General features: G+C 49.9%; 1 protein-coding gene and 1 long non-coding RNA gene across 20 annotated transcripts in view; both read right to left on the bottom strand.

The window, feature by feature from the left end:
* ASTN1 (astrotactin 1) overlaps positions 1 to 21,312 on the bottom strand; it is a 221,150-nt gene that overhangs the window by 112,916 nt on the left and 86,922 nt on the right. For 13 of the 19 annotated variants that reach the window (XM_065674131.1, XM_065674137.1, XM_065674125.1 and 10 more), the window contains 3 exons: positions 13,594 to 14,534; positions 13,162 to 13,238; positions 12,914 to 12,996 (listed from right to left, as the gene is read on the bottom strand). In XM_065674131.1, the coding sequence (XP_065530203.1) occupies positions 12,914 to 12,953 (40 nt within the window). In that variant the 5' untranslated portion in view covers positions 12,954 to 12,996; positions 13,162 to 13,238; positions 13,594 to 14,534. Of the gene's footprint in view, positions 1 to 1,423; positions 1,646 to 9,153; positions 9,322 to 12,366; positions 12,484 to 12,782; positions 12,997 to 13,161; positions 13,239 to 13,593; positions 14,535 to 21,312 lie in introns of those variants that run through there. The other 6 variants (XR_010611469.1, XR_010611467.1, XR_010611466.1 and 3 more) reach the window with 6 other exon arrangements.
* On the bottom strand, positions 9,154 to 10,895 carry LOC136011781 (uncharacterized). The gene is made up of 2 exons (XR_010611471.1): positions 9,366 to 10,895; positions 9,154 to 9,291 (listed from the first exon to the last, which is right to left on the bottom strand). It is a non-coding gene; the product is annotated as an uncharacterized LOC136011781 (long non-coding RNA).

Here is a 21,312-nt window from a genome sequence, read left to right as displayed (position 1 = left end):
GGGCTCCAGGCCTGCCTGGGTAAAGCCCCACAGGGAGCAGATCCAACCTCCTTGGCAACGCTCCCCCATCCTTGCGCACACTCTGCAGAAGCTGGACAGGAGTGGGTCCCAGAGGGACCTGGGCTGGGTTAACTGTGTGCAGGTGAGCCTAGCTTTATGTGCATCAGCTCTGACGGCGTAGTAAGTACATATTCCCCGTCACTTGATGCCTTCCCCAGCCCAGGACCCTTCACAGCCTCTGACTGAATGCAAAAGGCATGAGGCAACTGAAGCAACCAGGCACCTTAAAGCCTGTGCTTCCCCCACAGTGTGAATTACTGCCAAGGGAGCTGTGGGTAAGGAGTCACCAGAGCTTTTCAGCTAGTCCTGCTGGTTAATGCACCCACAGGGATGTAAATCAAAGCAAAGGGAAGGCAGTGATTGCACAACAGCTCAAGGGATATACTGTGCTTCTAACCCCTGAAACTCCCTACTATAAGGCACAAGGAATGTTAGGGGGGCGAGGAGAGTGTTCAGGTTTAGAGACCTTCCTAAGCTTAACAGATACCCCCAAATTATTCTTTATGAGAGACTAAAAACCAGTCAAGAGCTCTGCAAGAGAAAGATGTGCATCTTAAGTTCCAGCACAGTTATCCGATGCAGAACGTGCCCGCCAGCAACCAAGAACCCAGACTGCCCTCTGCTCTGGCCGGCCAGGCCTTAGGTAATGTCCTATATAAAGCACTTGCATCCGCACACTGCCCGGTGAGCATCTCAGAAATATTGCCTTGCTGCCTAATACATGCATTGGGTTTTGCTCAGCTTTTGAACCATTGGGTCACCTTGTCGTTAATTAATGAATCACTAAAATTATGTTTTGGGGCTACTAAGGTTTATTGGGTAGAAAATTATTTCAAATACAGAGAGCAAGCAGTAAAGATTGGAAATATGTTTTCAAGTATAAAGCTAATTGCTGCAGGGAATCCCTGTGGGATCCATTTGGAGCCCTAGTTTTTTATTTCACTCCTCTGTTAATGACCCAGCCGAGGTTTGTAAAACAGCAAATGCACAACTGCATGCCGATAGTGTGACATCCTGCATGCCAGCAGCTGGCAAGAGGTGGGATGTGCTATGCCTTCATGGTGACAGAGTGGTGGTGGTGGTGGCGGCCAGAGTGGTTCTCAGGCACATGCCCTGCCGCAGCAATAGTGACCATGTTGGGTCCAGCTCTGGTCTCAGCTGTAGGACTGCTCACCATTCTGCTGCTCTCTGTAGCAGTTCACTGAGCCAGGTAAGAAACACATCCCACCACCAGCCTCCTGCTGACATGGGTGTTACTGGAGATGAACACCAAGAGAGGGCTCTGCTGCTTCCCAGGACAGCTTTGTGCAGGTCCCACAGCCACAGCAGTGTTGGCAACTGCGCTTGAGGTCCCCACGGTTCCAGAAGCAAGACTGCATAGATGCAGCTTGAAAGTGAGACTGGCCTAAGGCCAGACCCGTGACCAAGGGAATTGGCTTTTACATGTCATTGACCCCAAAGTACCTGTTTGCCTGAGAAAAGATGTCCTGCTTCAGGGTGACATCCTGCAGTTCTCCACTCATCCCAGTAGGAAGAAGCACATCCTCATTTCCAGTAAGGTTTCAATTTCCCTCAGGCAGTGTCACTTGATTAAAGAACACAAGTAAAAATACAGTAACTTCCCAGCCCAGGCTCACCTGCAATCAAATCAGAAATCACCAAGAGGGGCCATCATCTTGCAAAGCATCTCACGAGCATGCTGCAAAGGCAGAGGTCAAGAGCAAGGTTCTCCTTGGCTCCTTGCCATGACACCTTGCTCCGAACATCGACAGCAAAGCCCCTGCTGACCTGCCCCAGGCATGGATGCCACACAGTGCTGCCCGGGGAGACGCTCACATGTGCATAAGCGCTTCGCTGGATGACAGCCCAACTGAGCAGAGGTGTTTTGAGTGGCACAGATGGGGTATTTCTTCTTCCCTTTAGTTTTTTTTTTCCCTGTGGTGCCCTCTGATCACTGCACAGTGACAACCCAGGCAGGTGCCTGACCTGGACAAACAGTTTCGTTCATAAAAAACATCCTTGCTCCCCACTCAGCTGGGCAGAAAGGGACACACACACACACACACATTAAGATGTCTTATTTACTATGTCCCGCACTTCCTTGCTGTATTTTATTTTGGTTCCTAGAGGAAGCATCTCCCCCTGTAACTGCCCCTCTTTCCAGTCCCTTTAAGGCACACAAGGTTTCAACACAAGCCAGGCATCAGGATCCTGTCACCGGTCTCCGCTCAGAAGGTCTGGATGTCAGCAGGGCTGTGAAGGAACGCAGAGGTCTGCTCGTCCATCGCCCAGGGACACCCACAAACTGAGCCTGTTACAACCCCATGCCAGGCAGGGCAGAAACGGGGATTTGCTGAAGCTCTCTTCCCGCAGTGAAACAGTTGCCCTGGGAGTGCGGCAGCAGGCAGCAGTGCTGGGGACAAGATGCTCCATCTCCCAGCCAGCTCAGAGAAATGAAAACTGCGCCACGTTGTCCAAACCCACCCACCTTCTACAATTTCTCCTTCCAGAAAATACCACCACCACCAACAAACACACACAGCCAAAAACAACCCTTTTTCTTTCCTAAAGAAGCCATATGCAGTGAAGGAGCCCACCTTGTCCAGCGACCGCGGCCAGGCTGGAGCTCTGGCCATGTCCAGTCATTCCTGACTTAATCCCTGGTATTACTGGAAGACAAAACCAAGTCATTTAATCATCGCTGGATTTTCTTTCACCTACTACTCCCATGGCTGCCTCTCCTGTCTGGACTGCAGGTTTTTTGATGTAGGAGCTGGCTCTCCCTAAGAGAGAGAGCCTGCCTCAGTCCACCAGCAGGGACATTTCTGTCATTAGTAGCCAAGTGAGGGACCACATATACTTGAAAGCAAAGCCTGGTTTCAAGACATCTTCATCTGATGCAGTCATTTTAGGCCCATGCCCAGCAGGCATCACCTCTTAGGCTCAGCACAACACAATTAGTGCAGGGGTACAAAGCTTTCCTCTAACCATGCCCCGAACATGGGGCTGGTAGTTACAGGCTCCCAGAGACTCTAGTTCAAACAACTTCGTCTCTCCACCTTGGCAGCAGGCAGGCAGGCACGTCTGCTCCCTGTGCTGCTACAGAAACAACACTCTTTGAAATGCAGATCCTGCCCTGCTTTGTTCCCTGCATCTTTGTAGGTGCCGGATTTACAACACCCTCGCATCCTGATCACTGGCCTTACACCAAGGCTTGCTGTACCGGCCATGAACGCCAAGCTCACGTTAGTGTTCGGGACCACACAAACCCCAGGAGCCTTTTACCTCCCTTGGCTTCTCTTGACTGATGCTCAGGCAGGGAGACATGGTGATGCAAAGCTCGGGGTCAGACACAGCCAGCCAGATCACAGGATGCTTTTAAGATCAAGTCCTTGGTTCAGAAAGCTGCTCAGAGAAGCAGTTATTCACATGTCTGTCCTGGTGCCAGCAAGGGGGAGATCACGAATGAGAGCAAATTACTGCTCATGCAACAGCAGCTGAAGACATCAGTCCCCCTCTGGGCATGGACAACCCCTACGCAATACAGGGCTGCATCCAGAGAGCTTCAGATGGAGATGGATTTGGGATCCCCATGATGCTGAGGCTCACCTCCCCTCAATGCAGGTGTCTGCCCCAGCCTGTCTCCCCCGTCCTCCATCAACAAGCTCAAGCTGCCAAGGGGAATGTGGCTTGCAGTCTGCTGGCAGACACCCCATCTTTTTCAATTACATGCAGTCCAATTCCCATCACGAGGAGGGAAGCCAGGAGGAAATGCCACTGAAGTCAGCAGAGTCATGCTGCATAGTCTGGAGTGAGTGGGAGGAGATGCTAAGCCTGGCCTACACACATCATCCGGGCTTCTTACACCTGCCCCATGCTGGCTCAATCCTCATTTAAATTTACGACATCCATCCCCAAACTGGCAGGATGTGTTTACAATTAATAAGAGGGCTGTGGTGAGGTGTGTCCTTCTTTCTTTAAAGCCACACATCAGACCCCTTACCATCCTCTGCTCCCTGCAATAGAAAGCCTGCTCTGTAACTGAGTGCCCAGCTGCCAGCCTAAAAGCCAAACCATGCAGCATTGACCCCAGCAAACATCACCCATTAAAACACGCAGCTCCAGTTTACACCTTTCCCAGGCCAGAGCCTTAATGATTCATGGCTTTGAGCCCTCGGCCCAGCTTAGCCCACTCACGCAGGATGTACCACAGAAGTAGGCTCCAGCACTGATATCCTCTAGGGTGCAGTGAACATACCCCAGCCCTTTGGCAGCCACCAGCCAAGGGAATGGGTGCTACGGGACTCTTCCTGCCGGCCCAGCTCCCAGAGCAGAGGAGCAAGTCGCCTTTTTACTGCCAGCACTCTCCCCAGGGTTAGGACAGCTCAGAAGGGCAGCTTAGTACATCCAGGAGGTGCCCAGGATCTCCATTCCAGTGCCTCAGTTAGACCAAAGGGTCTGGAGACGTGGCTACACCCCTGGCTGCAGGACCAGCAAGTCCAAAAGCCACTACAGTAACGTGGCATGGGAAGCAAATAAGGAAGATTGGCAGCTCCACGAATTTCCCAGGGCCTTGTAACAGCAGAGGAATTACTTCAGGAGATGGTAAGATCTGAGAAAGCCTCCAGGCACAAGAAGGAAGCCAAATAAAGCCCTGTGCTCCCTGTTGGCTGACGTGTTGCACTCAGATGTACTCCCAGCTGTGGCCACTCTCCACCTTGGAGAGACAGGACCAACCACCAAACCCAGGAGCCAAATTAGTCATCAGTGGAGATGGGGATTCCCTGCTGGACCCTGAGGAGGAAAGCAGAAGCCCTGAGGCATGGGATTAATGTTAGCTAAAGAGAGCGCGAACAAAGATCAATCCAGTCCCACTTCAACACATCAGATACCCAAGGACTCCCTCCTCTGGAAAGACTCTGACTGAATAATCCTTCCCATGAATATTGAGATCTACCTTGAAACAGCGGCTGTCCCTTCCCACCCACCACCCCTTTTGAAGGCCACTCCAGAATGATCTCTTTCAAGCCTCGGAAATTGCTTCTAAAATCCCATCTAAATTTATTTCTGACCAGCTTACCACACAGGGATGCATCTTTCTCTACCGGAGTCCTTGCAAAAGCCGCTGGTATTAACAAGTAGATGTCTATTTAAACCCTACCGAGGGTTAAATCTAATCCCACATCCTATTCCAGAAAGTCTGGGATGCAGCCAAAGTATTTGCCCTGTCCTGAGGTGGGGACCCGTGGTAAGACCCCCAGCCCTTTCCTTCCTCCATTCCCTTAGAAGCAGTAAGGACAGAGAGTGCCTGAACTTCCTAAAGCCTGGCCCAGTGCCCCAGGAGATGGGGCATTGGAATATATATGTCAATATATATGTATGGAATATAGTCCCTGTGGCTGGAATGCCATGAATTTTTATTTCACCTCCACAGAGGCTACTCTGGGTTTGTGTGCCACGGAGACCAGGCCAGCAGCAAACAGAACCTGGCCCACCCCTTGTGCAGCAGTTGATACCAAGCAAGGAGAAACGTACCAACCCAGACATCTAAGGTAGGAGGGGGTCCCTGTTGTCTGCGGGACTACATGGCAGCCTTTCTGGCCTGTGCTGCAGGAGCTACGGCCTTTCCTCAAGCTCCTTGCCACTTTCTAAGTGATTTCTGCCTTCCATCTCATAGAACCATAGAATAGTCAGGGTTGGAAAGGACCCTAAGATCATCTAGTTCCAACCCCCCTGCTATGGGCAGGGACACCCCACACTAAACCATGTCACCCAAGGCTCTGTCCAACCTGGCCTTGGTTGGCCAGGGATGGAGCCAGGGATGGAGCATTCACAGCTTCCTTGGGCAACCCATTCCAGTGCCTCACCACCACTACCGTAAATAACTTCTCCTTGTATCTAACCTGAACTTCCCCTGTTTAAGTTTGAACACATTACCCTTTGTCCTATTGCTATAGTCTCTGATGAGGAGTCCCTCTCTGGCATTCATAGTTTCTCACTTGTAGCTCAACTAGATTATGATGTTCTCTTTCAGAGCTACAGAAACAAGCATGACTATTTCACACCAGGTAGGACCATTATGCCTCTGAGACCTTTTGGAAACTCAAATAAAGAGTCAGAGACTATCAAGAGATTTGCAGCTGTGAGAGCCTGCGGCGGAGAGAAATGCAGGAGCAGACGCTGAGGGGCTGAAAACCAATGTCAAGCCTCTGAGACCTCCTGGAGACAGACTGAGTACGGAGGCTGGCTGGGGACCTGGCCTCCAAAAGAACACCGCAGACAAACAGCACACCTGGACCATCTTTTATAAGGCCAAGGGAATTCAGAGGGTCCTTCCACCCCAGTAAATGTTTGGGATTTAGATGCTCAGCGGCACGGTTGGAACAATTTCCTTGATCTTTTATTACCCTGGTAAATAATTTATTGGGACAGCCATTTTAAAAAATCCCATAAAAGACCTATAAAACATATTTATCACACAAAAAACCATGCTCCCTGGCTCCAACCAAGACGCTGAAAACTTGTTTGTATACTTCACTGCACATAAACTAACCAATGCCTTGTGACAGCTTTAAGCTTTCTAACAGCTCTCTCCCTGCTGTTTGTTATTTCCATTTTTCTCTCTGTAACTTCAGGAGGAAAAAAAGAAGAACCCATCACAACGGGAGAGGTTTCTGCTTTTGGGCAGATATTGACAACCGGGAGCTGCCCCCCAGTTCTCACGGCACCTGGTACCTTTAGCAAATGATGCTTCTTTGGGCTGAAAAACACAACTCAAAGCTGTGGCTAGCTGCAGCACGTTGGGACGCTGGGATTGGCAGCCATACACAGAGGGCTGGAACTCGATGAGCTTACGGTCCTTTCCAAACTAAACCATCCTCTGATTCTATGTGTGACCGAGGTGCTAGTGGTACAAGCATCAAGCCACTTCTTTGTGCCTCGGTTTCCCTCTTGAGATGAGGAGCACCTATAAAGTACTTCGTTCTTCTGCTGCTGGCAGAGGGCAGGGCCCTTTTTTCAGCCAACACTCGAATAAATGAATAATCCAAACGAAGGGCTGAGGAAAGCATTTTCACACCCAAAACATGCAGGAGCCACCAAAGCTTTTCGTCACTCCCTTGGACACCAGAGGATGCAGTGAGATGAAGCCTGGTCAGCAGGACAAGACATCAGCCTGCTGTTGAAGTACAAAACCAGAACCCAAACCATATTTATAGTTGCAAGCACGATGCCTGGTTCCAGGCGGCCACACAGCCTCCCAAAGCAGACCAACACACACCCCCCCCACACTGTGCCTGCAAACCCAGGCCTCATCACGGACAGCTCTGCCTAGCAAAATGCCAACACACACAGATGACCTGGCATGGGGAAACCGAACTTCACACCTGGGGATGGGCTGAGGTGTGCTTCTCCTCTTCCCAGGAGTAGGGGGCCATGTGGGAGCAGCAGTGAGGCAGGATTGAACACGGAGCCCCTCTGCTGTGATGCAGAGCCTATCTTCCAGCCATGCAGGGAAGCAATCAAGAGTGAGAGCACAGTCCTCCCACACTGGGTCAGCAGAGCTGGCCATCAAGAGGGCTGCCAAAGCACACAGACACCCAGGCATGCACAAAGCCTGCTCCAGATGGCATCTATTGGAGGGAGCCAGGAGCTGTCTGGGTCAGTGTGCTCCCCATGCATGATCTGGCTCTTCTCCATCCCCAGACATCTCCAGAATCCCTCATTCTGGTCCTGATTCCAACACAGTGGTGATGTAATCCACTAAAATGCCTTTTCAGGACACGAGCAACACTCCCACTGTGCTCCCCCCTTCATTCAGCTTCCCCTCTGCCCATCCAAAGCCCACACCAGGCACTTGAGCTACAGCTGCTTTCATACCCACGTGAACCAAAATGTTCTTGTCTACACTGGCTGGTTCTCCATAATGTCTGCTCTCTGCCTCCACCACTTGCTCTACAGAGAGATCACAAGTTCAGAGCAAGCTCAAGCAGCCAGCATGGCCATATTATGAAGACCAAGCTATGAAAAGGTGATCAGTGGTCAAAGTAAGCTTTGCTTACTTTGCGGTCTCTGCGGTCTGAGGCTGCGGTCTCTGGATGCAGGGCATCACTTTTGCCCAGCTTCAGTGCAACCGTGGCTATGGGTACATTAACAGGGCACGTGAGAGCTCATCTGAGCCAGTGAATGTAGTACAGCTCCATCATAAGCCAGTCTCCCAAGCAGGTTAAAGCCCAGCAGAGCATTGGGTCTTCTGTGCTCATGGAGGCAAGGATGGAGAATGTAGATGCAGGGGGCAGGGAGAGCCTTTGTTTATCAGATCCATAAGTGAAGGCAGACAGCAGTCACCCAGAGGCTGGGATTCCAGGCTCAGCTTTGGGGCTGGGGCCTCTCCCAGCTTCACCAGGTCTCCCAGCTCCTTTGGCTGCCGCTTCCAAACTGATGAGCACGTTTGTGGTTAACTCCATTTGCAGATTTAAAAACCAAACCCTGGCACAGGAAATTAAAAGATAATGCAAGGAATTACTTAAAAAAAATTAATCTTTATTACTCTCCACTCCCAAGCTGCTAATAAAAAAATGTGTTCCTCATGCAGTCTCTATAAAAACAGGTTATAAAGCAGAGGAAGAGGAGAAAGCAGATGCTTTAAAAAAACATCTTTCACCCCTCTGCCCTGCCTGCCTGACATAGCCATTCATCTATACCCGTGTGTCAGCTCCCAGCAGCTTCCAACCCAGTCAGCCCTTTTTACCCTGCTAGGTAATTATTCTCCACCTCAGTCTGGTCCCCCCTGTCCTCCGCGTTTTACACCTCCAGTTGATCAGCAACCCCAGTCCAGAGAGCAGCCTAGAAGGTGGTTTAATAGCACACCTTCCTTGCCCCAGGTATCTCTGAGCACTGTATAAACCAGGATGAATTATAGCTCATTACAGAAAGGGCAGGCATTTGGGAAGTAAACAAAGCAGCTACTACAGAATCCAGCAATAGCACCACAACACCGGACCAGGGTTGATACGTGGAGGAAACCATGCCTGAAAGAGAGGTCAACAATCCTTGGCAGCTCTCAGAAACCAGTGTAAGAGACTGAGACGCACGTGGCAATTGCACAGATTTATTCAGAAGATGATTCTGTCTAGGAATGTGCTCAAGAAAGAATCATGGTCCTTGGTTCTAGCTGGTCCTGGAGCAGATGGAGCCAGAAATGGGACTGCATACCACTTCTGTGTCTTGGACCTACCAAGAGCCACCACGATTGAACAAAACCTAGCACATGAGAGAGATGAAGAAGCAAAAGTTATCAAACCCACCAGCTGTGTCCCTGCTCCAGTAGAAGAAACAATCATGAGCACAGATCCATCTCCCACTAGCCTTCTGGCCATCTCAGGAGTGTGTCCGCCCTGGGTGTGCTCAGGACACCCATCACCACTGCTCCTGCCAAAGAGGTGTCCCTGGGTCTGGTGGAAAAACAGCCATGCCTGGAAGGAGCAGAGTACTTCACAAAAGGAGAAACCAAGAGACTGAGAGCTGCTGCATCACACTACCAGCCCAGCATGAAAGATGGCTCTCTTAGCTACTCCATGCCCAGAGCTGGGGGTGGAGTGAAGGAGCCAGGCAGGCAACGGTAGTCTCCTGAACATGCTCTGATGGCCACTACTGCAGGAGCAGCCTTAGAGGACCCATAAAATCCAACCTCTTCATCCTGAGATGAGCAGTACAGGTACAAAAAACACCCCCTTCCCTCTCCCATGCAGAATGCAGGGGTTTTATCCCAGGAAAAGCAGCTCCACACCTACTCCTCAATGGGGATATAAGGAGTATTTGGCCTCTTCTGACTCCAGGAAGGAGAAACGCAGCCTGTAAATAAAGCACTGGCAAGGAACAGGTGCTGGGGGTGGAGGAAGAAGAAGGACAGAAACACAAGCAGGCTCAAACACAAGGAAGAAACCCCCAGGGACAGAATGTGCCTGCTGGCACTGCTGGCTGGTACACCTGTGGTTCCCCAGCCATGGGTAGAAGCAGAGTGGGGATGCCAGAGTACAGTGAGGCAGGAGGTGGCTTTCCGAGGGAAGGCTGACTGTGATTGATGGCACCGCGCTGTGTTCTCACTGATGTAGAAAATTAGAGAGCAATCGCTTCAGATATTGGCCCATCTGAGACACTTGTTGTGTCCATCTCCTGTACACAGGTGCCTCTCCTGGGACTTCTCCCTCCAGCTTGTAGGTTCATTATTCAGAGTGCTGAACTGGGAAAAGTAGCATTGTGTTATGGGCTTTTCTTTTTCCCCCAACTACTTGATTGTATTATTCTTGGGAATAGGTAAGGTGCCGATTTCCTCAGTCAGCTACTCGAGGGGAAGTTTGTTTCATTCTTCTTGGCTAGGAAAAAGTAACCCTTCATATTTTACTTTCTCTCCTAGCCCAAGGCAGGGAAGAGGCTCTACAAAAGAAAAAGACAGGAGCCTTTTCTTTTCAGGTGGAAACAACTCCCTAAAAACCAGCAAGTCATGCTTCACCCTGGGGCAGATATGATTGTTGGTAACCACATCAAGCAACGCTACTCTGCTAACGTAGCCTTCAGCAGAATGGTACCCTCTTGACTTTCCATCCCTTTTGCCATTTAAACAGTTCCTGGTTTTCCTTCCCATTTTTGTGTCTGCTTTCGTCCCTCCACTGCCTCTCTGTTAGATGCCAAAAGAGTTTCAATGTGGTCTTTAAGTGGTTTTTAAAAAATCTACATATGCTTCCATATGAAATGATGAAGCCAATGGTCTAGATCAGCACAGGCTGTTGGGTCTTCAGGAGATGTGCTTCAGAGTGCTGGCAGGACTGCAGCTGGTGGCATGGTTGTCCTTTTAACAGAGGTCCAAGCAGGGTTGTGTTTGTCTTTTTGTGAGGAGCTCCCCAGCTCAGGAGCCTGGACATTCCTGTTGGGTGATGAGCTTCGAAGCAGGGAAATTCTGAAGCCATTCTTGAGATACCCAAGAGCAAAAAAAGCAACCACAGGTGTGGAGACTACTGGGCCCTTGCCTTAAAACAATTCTATCCCTCAGTAGTGGGCAACCAGTTTTTTCTCAGCCAGGCACAGCATAAGAGCTCATGTCCCAGTGTTTCCACACATGATAGAGGAACCTGTCTGACTGCTGCCAACACAATGCCAAACAAGCCCTACACTCCTACTGCAACCGGTAACCTCTCTTCAAACTCTCCAAGAGCTCCCAGGCAACTACACCAGTCTGGGGAGCAGCACAGGCTCTTTCACTTGTCTGGCATGGCTAGAAGAGACTGACAAAACAGGTTAGATATGGGGACTCCCACCTCTGGAAAGGGCAAGGAAGTAGTTCCATTTCCATCATAACTCCAAGCTCCACCATTGGTTTCTCCTGACAGCTCTCCAGCCTGGGGCAATTGAGCTTGCTCCCATGTCAAAAGGGCAAATTGCTTTTTTTGCTCTTGGGTATCTCAAAAATGGCTTCAAAATTTCCCTGCTTTGAAGCTCATCACCCAACAGGAATGTCCAGGCTCCTGAACTGGGGAGCTCCTCACAAAAAGACAAACACAACCCTGGTTTGTCCTCTGTTAAAAGGACAACCATGCCACCAGCTGCAGTCCTGCCAGCACTCTGAGCACCCCCTGGGTCAACGCACTGAGGGCTGGCAACAAGCAGCAAACATCAGATCCAAGCCAAAGCCTGAAACACTCAAGAAAACCCTACAAGAAGATGACTTGGAACAAAGCGTCCCTCTCCCTTCCTCCCTCCCACATCCACCAGAGACTGACCCCAGAGCCCACTACCAGTTTTCCTAGTGGTGGTTAATCATCTGCCCTCTGGAAGTCTCTTCTCAGGGTGCAGAACAATCCCCACACATTCCACCTTCTCCATCTGCTAATGGCTTCCTTCTACCCAGGCTGAGCCTCCCCCAACCTGAACTAATGGTAGGAAATTAGCATTAAAATGATAGCTTGCTATTAGTAGTGCCTCAGCTTCCTATCACACTCCAGGAACAGCAAATGACAGGCTGTGATTTCCCTGCCGTGATGCAGGGGAGAGGGAGTGATGGCAGCCAGAAGCACTGAAGTTACTCATGGAAAGTTTTAGGCTCATCTCTCCTATTCCAGCAGCCCCTTGCATTCCCCATCCCCGTTGTGCTCATCCACTACACAGGCAATCTTACAAACAGATGGCACCTGGGCAGGAAAGCAGACAAATTGGCTCCCACCTGCAGGAGCACTAAGCTTTCAAAGCAGACGAGCACTCACTCGCCAAGAGCCCCGCAGTGTGGAGATGCCAGAGGAATCTGCCATCACCCACCTTCCTCCCTCCTCACTGCTCAATGACTCCTGCTGCATCCTTGCCTGGTTGCAGACATACAGCTGGCTCCTCCCAGGAGTCGGTGGCAAGAGGGGAAGGCTGTCCTGGATCAAGTGCCTAGAAGAGGTAATTCAGGCTGAGCATCAACAGAGCAACACTTTTTTCATGTCAGCACAAAGCTTTGGCTTGGAGGGCTTGCAGCTAGCCTGAAGGAAGAGGGTTTTCTTGGGTTCCCACTGAACATCCATCTGTTTGTCATAGAAACAGCAAGCTCAAGCTGTCTCTTCTCTCCTCCTGCCAAAGCAGGGGTCTGCCCTCCCAGAAAATTCCCCTCCTTGACCAGATAGCTGTGGCAAGAGCATGGAAAGACTCATTTCATTTTCTGCCTGCCTGCCTGCCTGCTCCTCTGAGCCCACCTGGCTGAAAGCTTCTTAGTACATCAAGGCCAGGGAAGCAGCTCGTGTACCAGACTGCAGAAAACAGAGAGGCAGGAGGAGATGAGCAAATCCATGGGTGTCAGTGCAGGCTGTCATCTCCCTCTGGGTACCTGAGTGACCTTGCGGAGTTGTAGCAACTGAGGATTTCATATATGGTGCATTCCTCCTTGCAGAGCCACATACTGCTGGTCATCTGCACCAGGGAAAGGGGACACAGTGAGGACAAGACATGCAGGAGCACTTGAATGCTTTCAGCACATATTACATGGAGTCATACACAACACTGCTGAAAACATCCATTCAAAGCTACATTTTTAAGCTGCTTGGGTAAAGTTAATCTCTTTCACTCTACCCTTACCTCTCAAAAAGTGCCTGGACCAACAAGTGAAGGCAAGTGTCCTTGAGCTCCAGCCTTCCAATTGCCTTGTAATGGGCCTAGAAATGGGATGAAAACGGGAGAAGCAAGAAGATGGTAGGAAAAAGCAGGGTAAAACAGTCACCCCTTTCCCAGCATTCTTATTAGCAGTTGAGATGTGGGAGCAAGGAGAGGATTTATCTGATGATGGATAGCCCGCACATTTGTATCTTCACTGAGCCGTAGACCCAGTTCGGCAGGCTCCTGACAGATGCAGATGGCAAAGCCATTTTTAATAAGGTGAAGAAAAAAGGGAAAAAGAAAAAAACAAAACAGAACAAAATAAAGACAGGCTCCAGCTGGAAAAGATGCAAGACAGGATCAGAGCTAACAGAGAACCAGAATCTTGGATGCAACAAAGAAGCCCACCCCTACCTCTGTTTTCTACCATGGCCTGGCAGTAGCAGGGTCATTCTCTCCTCTGTAATCAGGTGCAAAATGAAAGCTGCACCCAGAACAGCAGTATAGCTTTGCTGAACTGGTCTCTGAGGATAGAAAGCTGGCAGAGAGGCTGCTGGAACTCTTCTGGTCACAAGCACTCTTCTACAAGATTAGCTCCCATTTCAGAGGAGGTGAGAGACAGCCTGCAGAGAACATTAACATGTTTGCCCCTCAGACCCTGATTTAGTTCAGGCCTGGCCCCCAAAGAGCACAGATGGCCCCCAGGACTCTGAAGAGACATCCCTGGCAGACTTCCTGTTGGTACAAGACTGCCAGCACAACAAAGGACCATGCTGTGCAATGCTCCCATGATGGCAAACACGGCAACTCCCAATGGCCCTGATTTATCTCAGTCAGTGACAAGGGCTTTCCCTCTGTCCCAGGCCACCACACAGCAAAGAGACATCAGTGGCACAGAGCTGCTTACCAACACAGCAAGAAAAGTGATGCTCAGCACAGTATACATCGCCCTTTGAGCAGCACGTATGCATGCCCTGCTTGTTACTAGAAGCCAGGGGTTCCTGATGTAAGCCAGGGGGAAGGGAAAGGAAGAAGTAACCTCATGGTGGGAAAGATTTCACCTCGGCCAGTGACATTCTGCTATTGTCACCGCCAGCCATAACATCAGCCTCTTGCTGTGAAATCTGAGTTGACAGTGATACAGGAGAGGAGTAGAGAGGGCAGCAGTCTCTGCACACCCCTCCCTGCACAAGGCCTCTGCACAAAGCAAGAACCAGTAGTTCATCACCAGGTTACTGAGCAAGTAGATCTTCCTTTTCTAGAGCCATGGAATAATCTTCCCTTGAAGTTATCCCTCCTCCTGGGCAACTCTGTGGAGGATTTCATTTTGGTCTCTGTTGTATCCTCTTCCATTTCTGAAATAAAGAAACATATGTAGAAGCCAAAACCTCCTTTGCAATACAACACATGCATCCATAAGCTGAAGTCACCAAAGCCTGAAGAGCTTCTAGTGCCAAAGTCCGGGTGCTTTCAGACTCATTGGAGGTGCATTAAGCACCTTTGAGCCCTGCTGCCTGTGGCATTTCCAGCTGACATTCCCTCCCCTTGTCCCAGGAACAGGCAAGGACAGGGCTGGGCAGCAAGGTGTGGCGAAGGTTATTGCTGAGACCTGGTAAAAATGTCATCCAGCAACATATGCTTCAAAAAAGATTCATTCCCAAGCAGCCAGGCTCCATAATAAAAGTGTCAGAGCAGGCGACTTGCCTCCCCAAAACCTCATTGCCTCCAGATTTATCCTGTCTCAGGTCTCTCTCCCTCCGTAAGCCAGCACGTGCCTTTCCTTTCAATAGGCTTGCACTGAAACTCAGCCAGCTGAGATTGTAAGGGAAAAATTAAAACCAGCCAGGTGAAGGGACTGGGGGGCGGAAAATGCTCGGAGCCAGGTTTTCCTCTAATTTTGGCTGCTCTCATTTCTGAAAGGGAGGGGGAAGCAAGAAGTACCTTAACATGAGAATGCTCCCAAACCAGAAGCCACCCGATTTTGTGTCCCAAACCAGTGCTGTAGCTGCTAGGCTGTATCACCTCATTCTCAGAAAGCTCAAATCACATTCCTGATAAAACTCATCCCAGAAGACATGAACATCTCTGAGCCTGTCACCCTTCCAGCCTCTTCTGAGAGCTGTGCATGTGGAGGGTACCCAGAGAGCAAGGAGAGAGGATGAAGCTCCCTGTGAGTCATAGTCTTGGGGAGTGCTGAGCACTGGTTTATCTTCAGAGATACAATGCTAATGCAGTATTGCAGGCAGCCCCAAAGACAGAAATAGGGGGCACAGGGGGAGGAGAGAGAAGAGAGGAAGAGAGAGGTTAATATTAATGTTTTTTTGCAAAGAGCTAAAAATACCCAGAATAGCCAGAGTTTCTGTTGTGTCTGGGTTTTTTCTCTTTTCTTCCCTTCACCACCCCAAAGGAATATGCCACATAAATTAGAATTATTTCCTTCCAACCTGCAAGACAGGACCAGGCAAAGCATCCTTCAGCTGTGAGTGAAAGAGACAGATCCTGCCTTTGTCGGGAGGACACCAGCCCCAGGGAGGCGAGGTGGAGGATGGCAGATACCAACTGCAGGGACTCTGCTGGCTAATCCCGGTAACCACGAGAGACAGGTCTGTTCCAGGATCCCAGCTGGGGTGCAGGGTGTGTTTCTCCAATACAAAAGAGACATCAATAGCAGAAGTGAATCCTGGGCGTCTTAACTGTCCTGGGGGGATGCAGGCTAAGAGCAGATGCCTGCAAAAGTGGGCTGTGTAACAGCTTTCCATGGAGCAGAGAAAAACTCCACTACTGCTAAGGCAGTCCTGTTATATTTGCAAAACTTGTTACAGGAGGCAGAGCCCATGATACCTTCTGGACCTATGAACCTAGGACACCTTAGCTGGCCCATGCTAGGATACCCATTCATGTACGTGGCTTGCTACCTAGCACCCCCTTCCTCCATTCAGCTAATAGCATGGAGAGAACCAGTTTGCTTCTATCAGTGAGTGCTCATCCATAGGCAAGAAAAAAAAACAAAGCCACCCCCACCAGGCCGTAAAAGCACTGCTTCAGTGTGTCACAGCTGTTTCTCACATCTGGATGAGACAGCACTTAAAGTGTTGCAGCTGGCACCAGCTCCTCAGCATCTCCTAATCCTGTTAATGCCAGGCAGGGGAGAGGTCTGGCAGTCGAGGTGAAGGGGCACTTCATCTCCATCAGGTTCTCCTCCGTTAATGAAAACGTTTCGCTAGCATGTCCTCAGGAAGGTTTCCTACAGCTCCAGCCCCTGTGTGATTGAAGGCTAATCTTGGTTCTTGTTGGCTGAATGGCAGCCCATGAGGAAGGTGATGTATTGTGTTTCACTTCAACTCGACATTTAATGGTGTTGGAAAAAGAAGAAAAAGCACCAGATGTTTCTAGAGTGTAAGTGATCTCTTCCTGTAAAACAGAGAGAGGACAAGACAGGAACAGGGGTCTCACGGACTGGGATCACAGTGCACCCAAGGGGCAATGGGTGTAAACTGGAGCATAGGAAGTTCCACGTTAACATCAGGAAGAACTTCTTTACTGTAAGAGTGACAGAGCACTGGAACAGGTTGCCCAGGGGGGTTGTGGAGTCTCCTACACTGGAGATATTCAAGGCCCGCCTGGACAAGTTCCTGTGTGATGTACTGTAGGTTACCCTGCTCTTGCAGGGGGGTTGGACTAGATGATCTTTTTAGGTCCCTTCCAACCCTTGGGATTCTGTGATTCTGTGATTCTGTGATTCTGTGATTCAACCCCTCTGCAAAGGGCTATTTCATGCGCCAGTGTGGCTCCCTCCAAGAAGCAGTCCATCTGATCACATGTGGCCACAAAAGGCAACATGTTCTGTAGCCACTCTGTGGGTCATGACAGGCCTCCAATGAGCTCCCCATCATCAGTCTGGTCAGTGCAGCGGCTGGGAAAAAGAACAAGGTCTGGAGTGCAGGCTATTTGGGTTCAGGGAGGAGAGCACGTAGCAGAGGCTTGGTACTCACAGGCAGTGGCCTTGGCTCCTCTGCCTGGCTTTGAACTAGTCTCTGAAGCCTCAAGATGTGAGGTTTCCAATCTGCAGTGTTAGCTTTCTTTTAAAATGCTTAGAGACCTACCCATAAAACAGGGAGAAAAAAAATCAAGATTACAATCCTTTTGCTGGTGTGCCGCTCACACTCAAGGAGATGCCTGGCTCCAAGACATACCAATCTTTCCCCTCTGCTCCAGAGCCAGAGCTCCAGATCATCACCACCAACTGTTGCTCTCCTGCTGTGTCTGCCCTGGCTGGAACAAACCAATTACTCATCATAGCACCTTCTACCTGCAAATCTTTGCAGCTTTTCTCCTCCTTTTCTGCCCCTACAAAACTACTAATACTTGTTGAGGACACCCAAACACAATACAGCCTCTCCTGTTTGCTTTCCTTTCTCCTCCTCTCCCTTTTCCTATCTTTTCCTAGCCCCGACTGCCACTGGCACTGGATGTGGGATGCTTACCACAGACCACACAAAATGTGTCCTCCAACAGCTAAATCTGGAGAAGAAGCAGAAACTCAGAAATCAGGAAGAAAAAGAAAAACTTCTAATTACTGGCAATTAGCTCTACTCAGTGCTTAGCCACTGGACACCGTGCCCCAGACACAAATCACTCTAGTAGGTGAGCACACAGGGTAGCACATAACATACCTGCACACACAGTACACAGGTGAGTACTCAGGGTGCTTGCTGAAGGTATTCCAACCCATTTGGTCACCAATGGCTGCAGCCCTTCTGGGGGCCCCCTGTAGCCCAGTCAAATTGTGGATGGTACTTTGCTCCCATGAGCTGTGGTCCAAGCAAGAGACAAAGGCACTTGCTGAGAGCTGAAGCCCAGCACATGAAATTGCCTGAGGGATGTCCATCCTCATGCCCAGATCCACCTGATTGGGTTATCTGGCTGTTTTTCTTCCCAGGAGGGATATCAGCTACAGACAGCACTATGGGTTGCCTGTTGATGCAGTTGCAGAGGGAACAGCCCTTGCTGACAGACACCTTCCCCTCCACAGGAGGACAGGCTTCGCTCCCAGCCAGAGGGAAAGTGGAGGCACCCAGCTCACTACTGCAGCGGAGGAGGCACTCAGCCAGCCACTAATGCTTCCTACTGTCTTGGAGCAAAGGGATGAATTAGCTTTTATTAGCTCTTACGAAAAGCACATCACTCCTGCCCTTTCCTCCTTGCGCAAGACTCATACACAGACTCAGCTGTGCAGCAAGTGAAGCAGAACCAACTTACCTCTGTGCCAGCAGTCCCAAACTCCTTTTGGGTCCTGTATAAATCTTACGAATTTTAAATCTTAGACAAGGTGGGAGTTAGGATAGAGCAATCCTCCTAAGGTGGTGGTGCAAGGTGGTGCAGGGCCCTTGCTGCCCCAGAGTTCTTTAAAAAAAGATCGATGCTTGGCTTTTTCATACAGATCTCTCAGGTGGCACCACATATGGCCCGAAGAAGGGCACGGTCTCCATGCCAAAGCCAGAGCCACTGCACAGTCCCTACTGCAGACACCCAGACTTGGAGCTGTTATTTGGGATTGGTCGGCAGTTTTCCACTGAGCACTTCTGGCGTGCAATGTATTCCTCATCCCCAGCACCCAGCCATAAGCAGGGCTGAGGGATGGTGCTGCTCCAGAGAAGCCTCTCTGAAGTCACTCTGGGGCTTGTTAGCAGAGTGATAAAGGGGATGAATGGCCTCAGAGAAATGCTCTATTTCCTGCTGTGGCATTCATTATCCTTTAGCCGGGCAATTCTTCACACCAGCCAGGAGCCCTGGGCTTGCTCGTTTATTGTCCTCAGGGGCTGTCTTCCACAAGAGGCCAAGCTCTGTACCTGCACTCATCGCCCCAGGCAGCTTAAGCGTGCCTGAAGAGCCCTCAGCATGGCAGCCCATGCAAGACGGCTGGGGGCAGAGCAGCTCTTCTCCTGGGTAGTCTCTGAGCTCAGCGCCTTCCTCCCACCCAACCAGCTTGCTTTCCCAAACTCACAATTTGGTGATCTGAGCCACAGCTGCCCCTCCAGATCTGCAGGAAACAGAGCTGGGCACGTTTTCAGGCTAATTTCCCAAGAAGTGCAAAGCATATGCACTCCTGCTCCATCAGTCTGTCCTCTGCCCACTCCCCGCAACTTCTGACACAGCAAACAGATTTCAGCCTGATCTGACAGAGAGACAGAGGTCTCAGAGACAATCAGAGTCTATAAATTTCATGGGAACAGACTGTTAAAGAGAGGAGAGACATTATTAGCACCTTCCAAACTGTAGTGTATCATCCCTTATTAGACATCAGACAATCTGTGTGGGAAAAGGAGAGATACTATAAATATTGCAGTAAGGGGAGATGCTCCATTCAGCACAAGCAGCTTACTAGACACCAGCGAATCCAAACTCAGGTGATATATCCACAAGAGATGAGACTTCATGGATCCCACTGCACACAGTACTAGCGGGTGAAGGTTTCAAGCCTGTTCAGCCGACAGGACAGACAGCCAGCTAAGATGGCGTGTTAGCCTTTTCAAAGGCTTTTCAAAGCCTCTGGAACCAGGCTGTGTGCTTTTTCCTTGCTGGTCTTGCAGTGTGCAAGCTGAGGTCCTGCTGCATTTCCAGTTTGAATTGCCACCCTAGACTTATGGATTAGTTCAGATGCCCCCTGAAATGGAAGAGACATGCCCAGGTCCAAGGGGGAGCACTGATGGGCTCCATCCCTGCAACCCTCTCATTGCCTCTCTGCCACACAGAAAGAGATTTCACCTTCCATCAAGATGTTTCATCCACTTCCAGCAAGTGCCAGCAAGAGGAAGGCAGCCCCAAGTCAAAGCAGCCACCCAGGGAACTCACAACAGTATCACACATCAAACTACCCATTAGCAGGTTGACTGATTAGTGGCATTTGTTATTGTGTGAGAGGGTGCCTGTTCCTCTACACATAGGTCCTTTCTGCAGACCAGACCCACTCACCAACCCCAAGTACAAATCTGCAAGCCAGTGCCAGCACAGAGCTGGCAGGCAGCAGCATTGGTGCAAAGCTCAGCCTTCCCCTGGCAGGACAGAGTAAGTCCTAGCGACCCTTCCTCTTCCTTCTAAAGGATGAAGGGGACATAACAGTCGCTTGGTTCTCCTTTAAAGTCAGTTAAACAGTTTGCACATTACACAGTGATTACACAGTGTGATACAGCCTTGGGAGAGCAACACCAAGAAGCTATTGAGTAGACCTACCGGCTGGGTTTCCTTGCTCACCTCCTTTCAGTGACCCAGTTAGGAGACCCTCATTAAACTATTCCAATGTGGAACCTGGAGCTGGTTTTGTTGGGACCTCACATCACTCATCACCACTCTCTGGTATGGGAAAAAGTAGCAAGAAGCACATGGTACATGGCAAGGCAGCAAAGGTGACTGGAGCTTGCAGAGTCTGACCCCATTGCAAGGAAGCCAAACCTTACATGCAATTTGGGGACAGAGTAGGGCAATCCCTGTGCTCATTTAGGATCTGTACTGCCCCAGTTGTCATCTGTTCATGGTGTCATTTCCAGCCTCACTCATTCCAGAGCCCTGGAAGTAATCGAGAAGTGGAAAATAGCCTTTTTCCCTCCAGTTCCTATGTGATGCTGGCCCAGCTGGCCAGATGCATTTTGGGGCTTCTCTGAATCACCTGGTAAAGGCCAGGTCCCAGGATGTGCTGTCAGCCTGGTGGATCACGTATCACTTGTCCTTGCAGGGCTTCAGCTCCACAAAAAGAGTATTTAAACATGCACTACAGCACATCCTTTATTCCAAAACAAGGATTTACACTTCAGGGCTGCTTGACTCCCTGTTCCGTCCAACAAAAGGAGTGATGGGGATTGAATCCAGGCTTGTGTTCATTAAAAACAAAAAAAAAAAAAAGAGAAAATAAAGAAATCCAGTCACTCTATCTTAATTGTTCTGATCCAGCCTTTCACAGTGTTGCATTGAGCTAAAGGGCTGCACCTGAAAGTATGCCAAGAGCAGCATGAAATGTTAATGTTGCAATTAAAACAATATGAATATTGCAGCACCGCTCTGCTGCTCCCCATCCACTGAACAATTCTCATTCAATGGAAGTCAAGTTACATTTGAGGAAATAATGAGGTCTGCTAATTA

This window comes from Lathamus discolor, chromosome 3, assembly GCF_037157495.1.
Source record: "Lathamus discolor isolate bLatDis1 chromosome 3, bLatDis1.hap1, whole genome shotgun sequence".
Lineage (NCBI taxonomy): Eukaryota > Metazoa > Chordata > Aves > Psittaciformes > Psittacidae > Lathamus > Lathamus discolor.
Note: the sequence above shows the minus strand (reverse complement) of the source record. Positions and strands in the feature narration are given on the sequence as shown.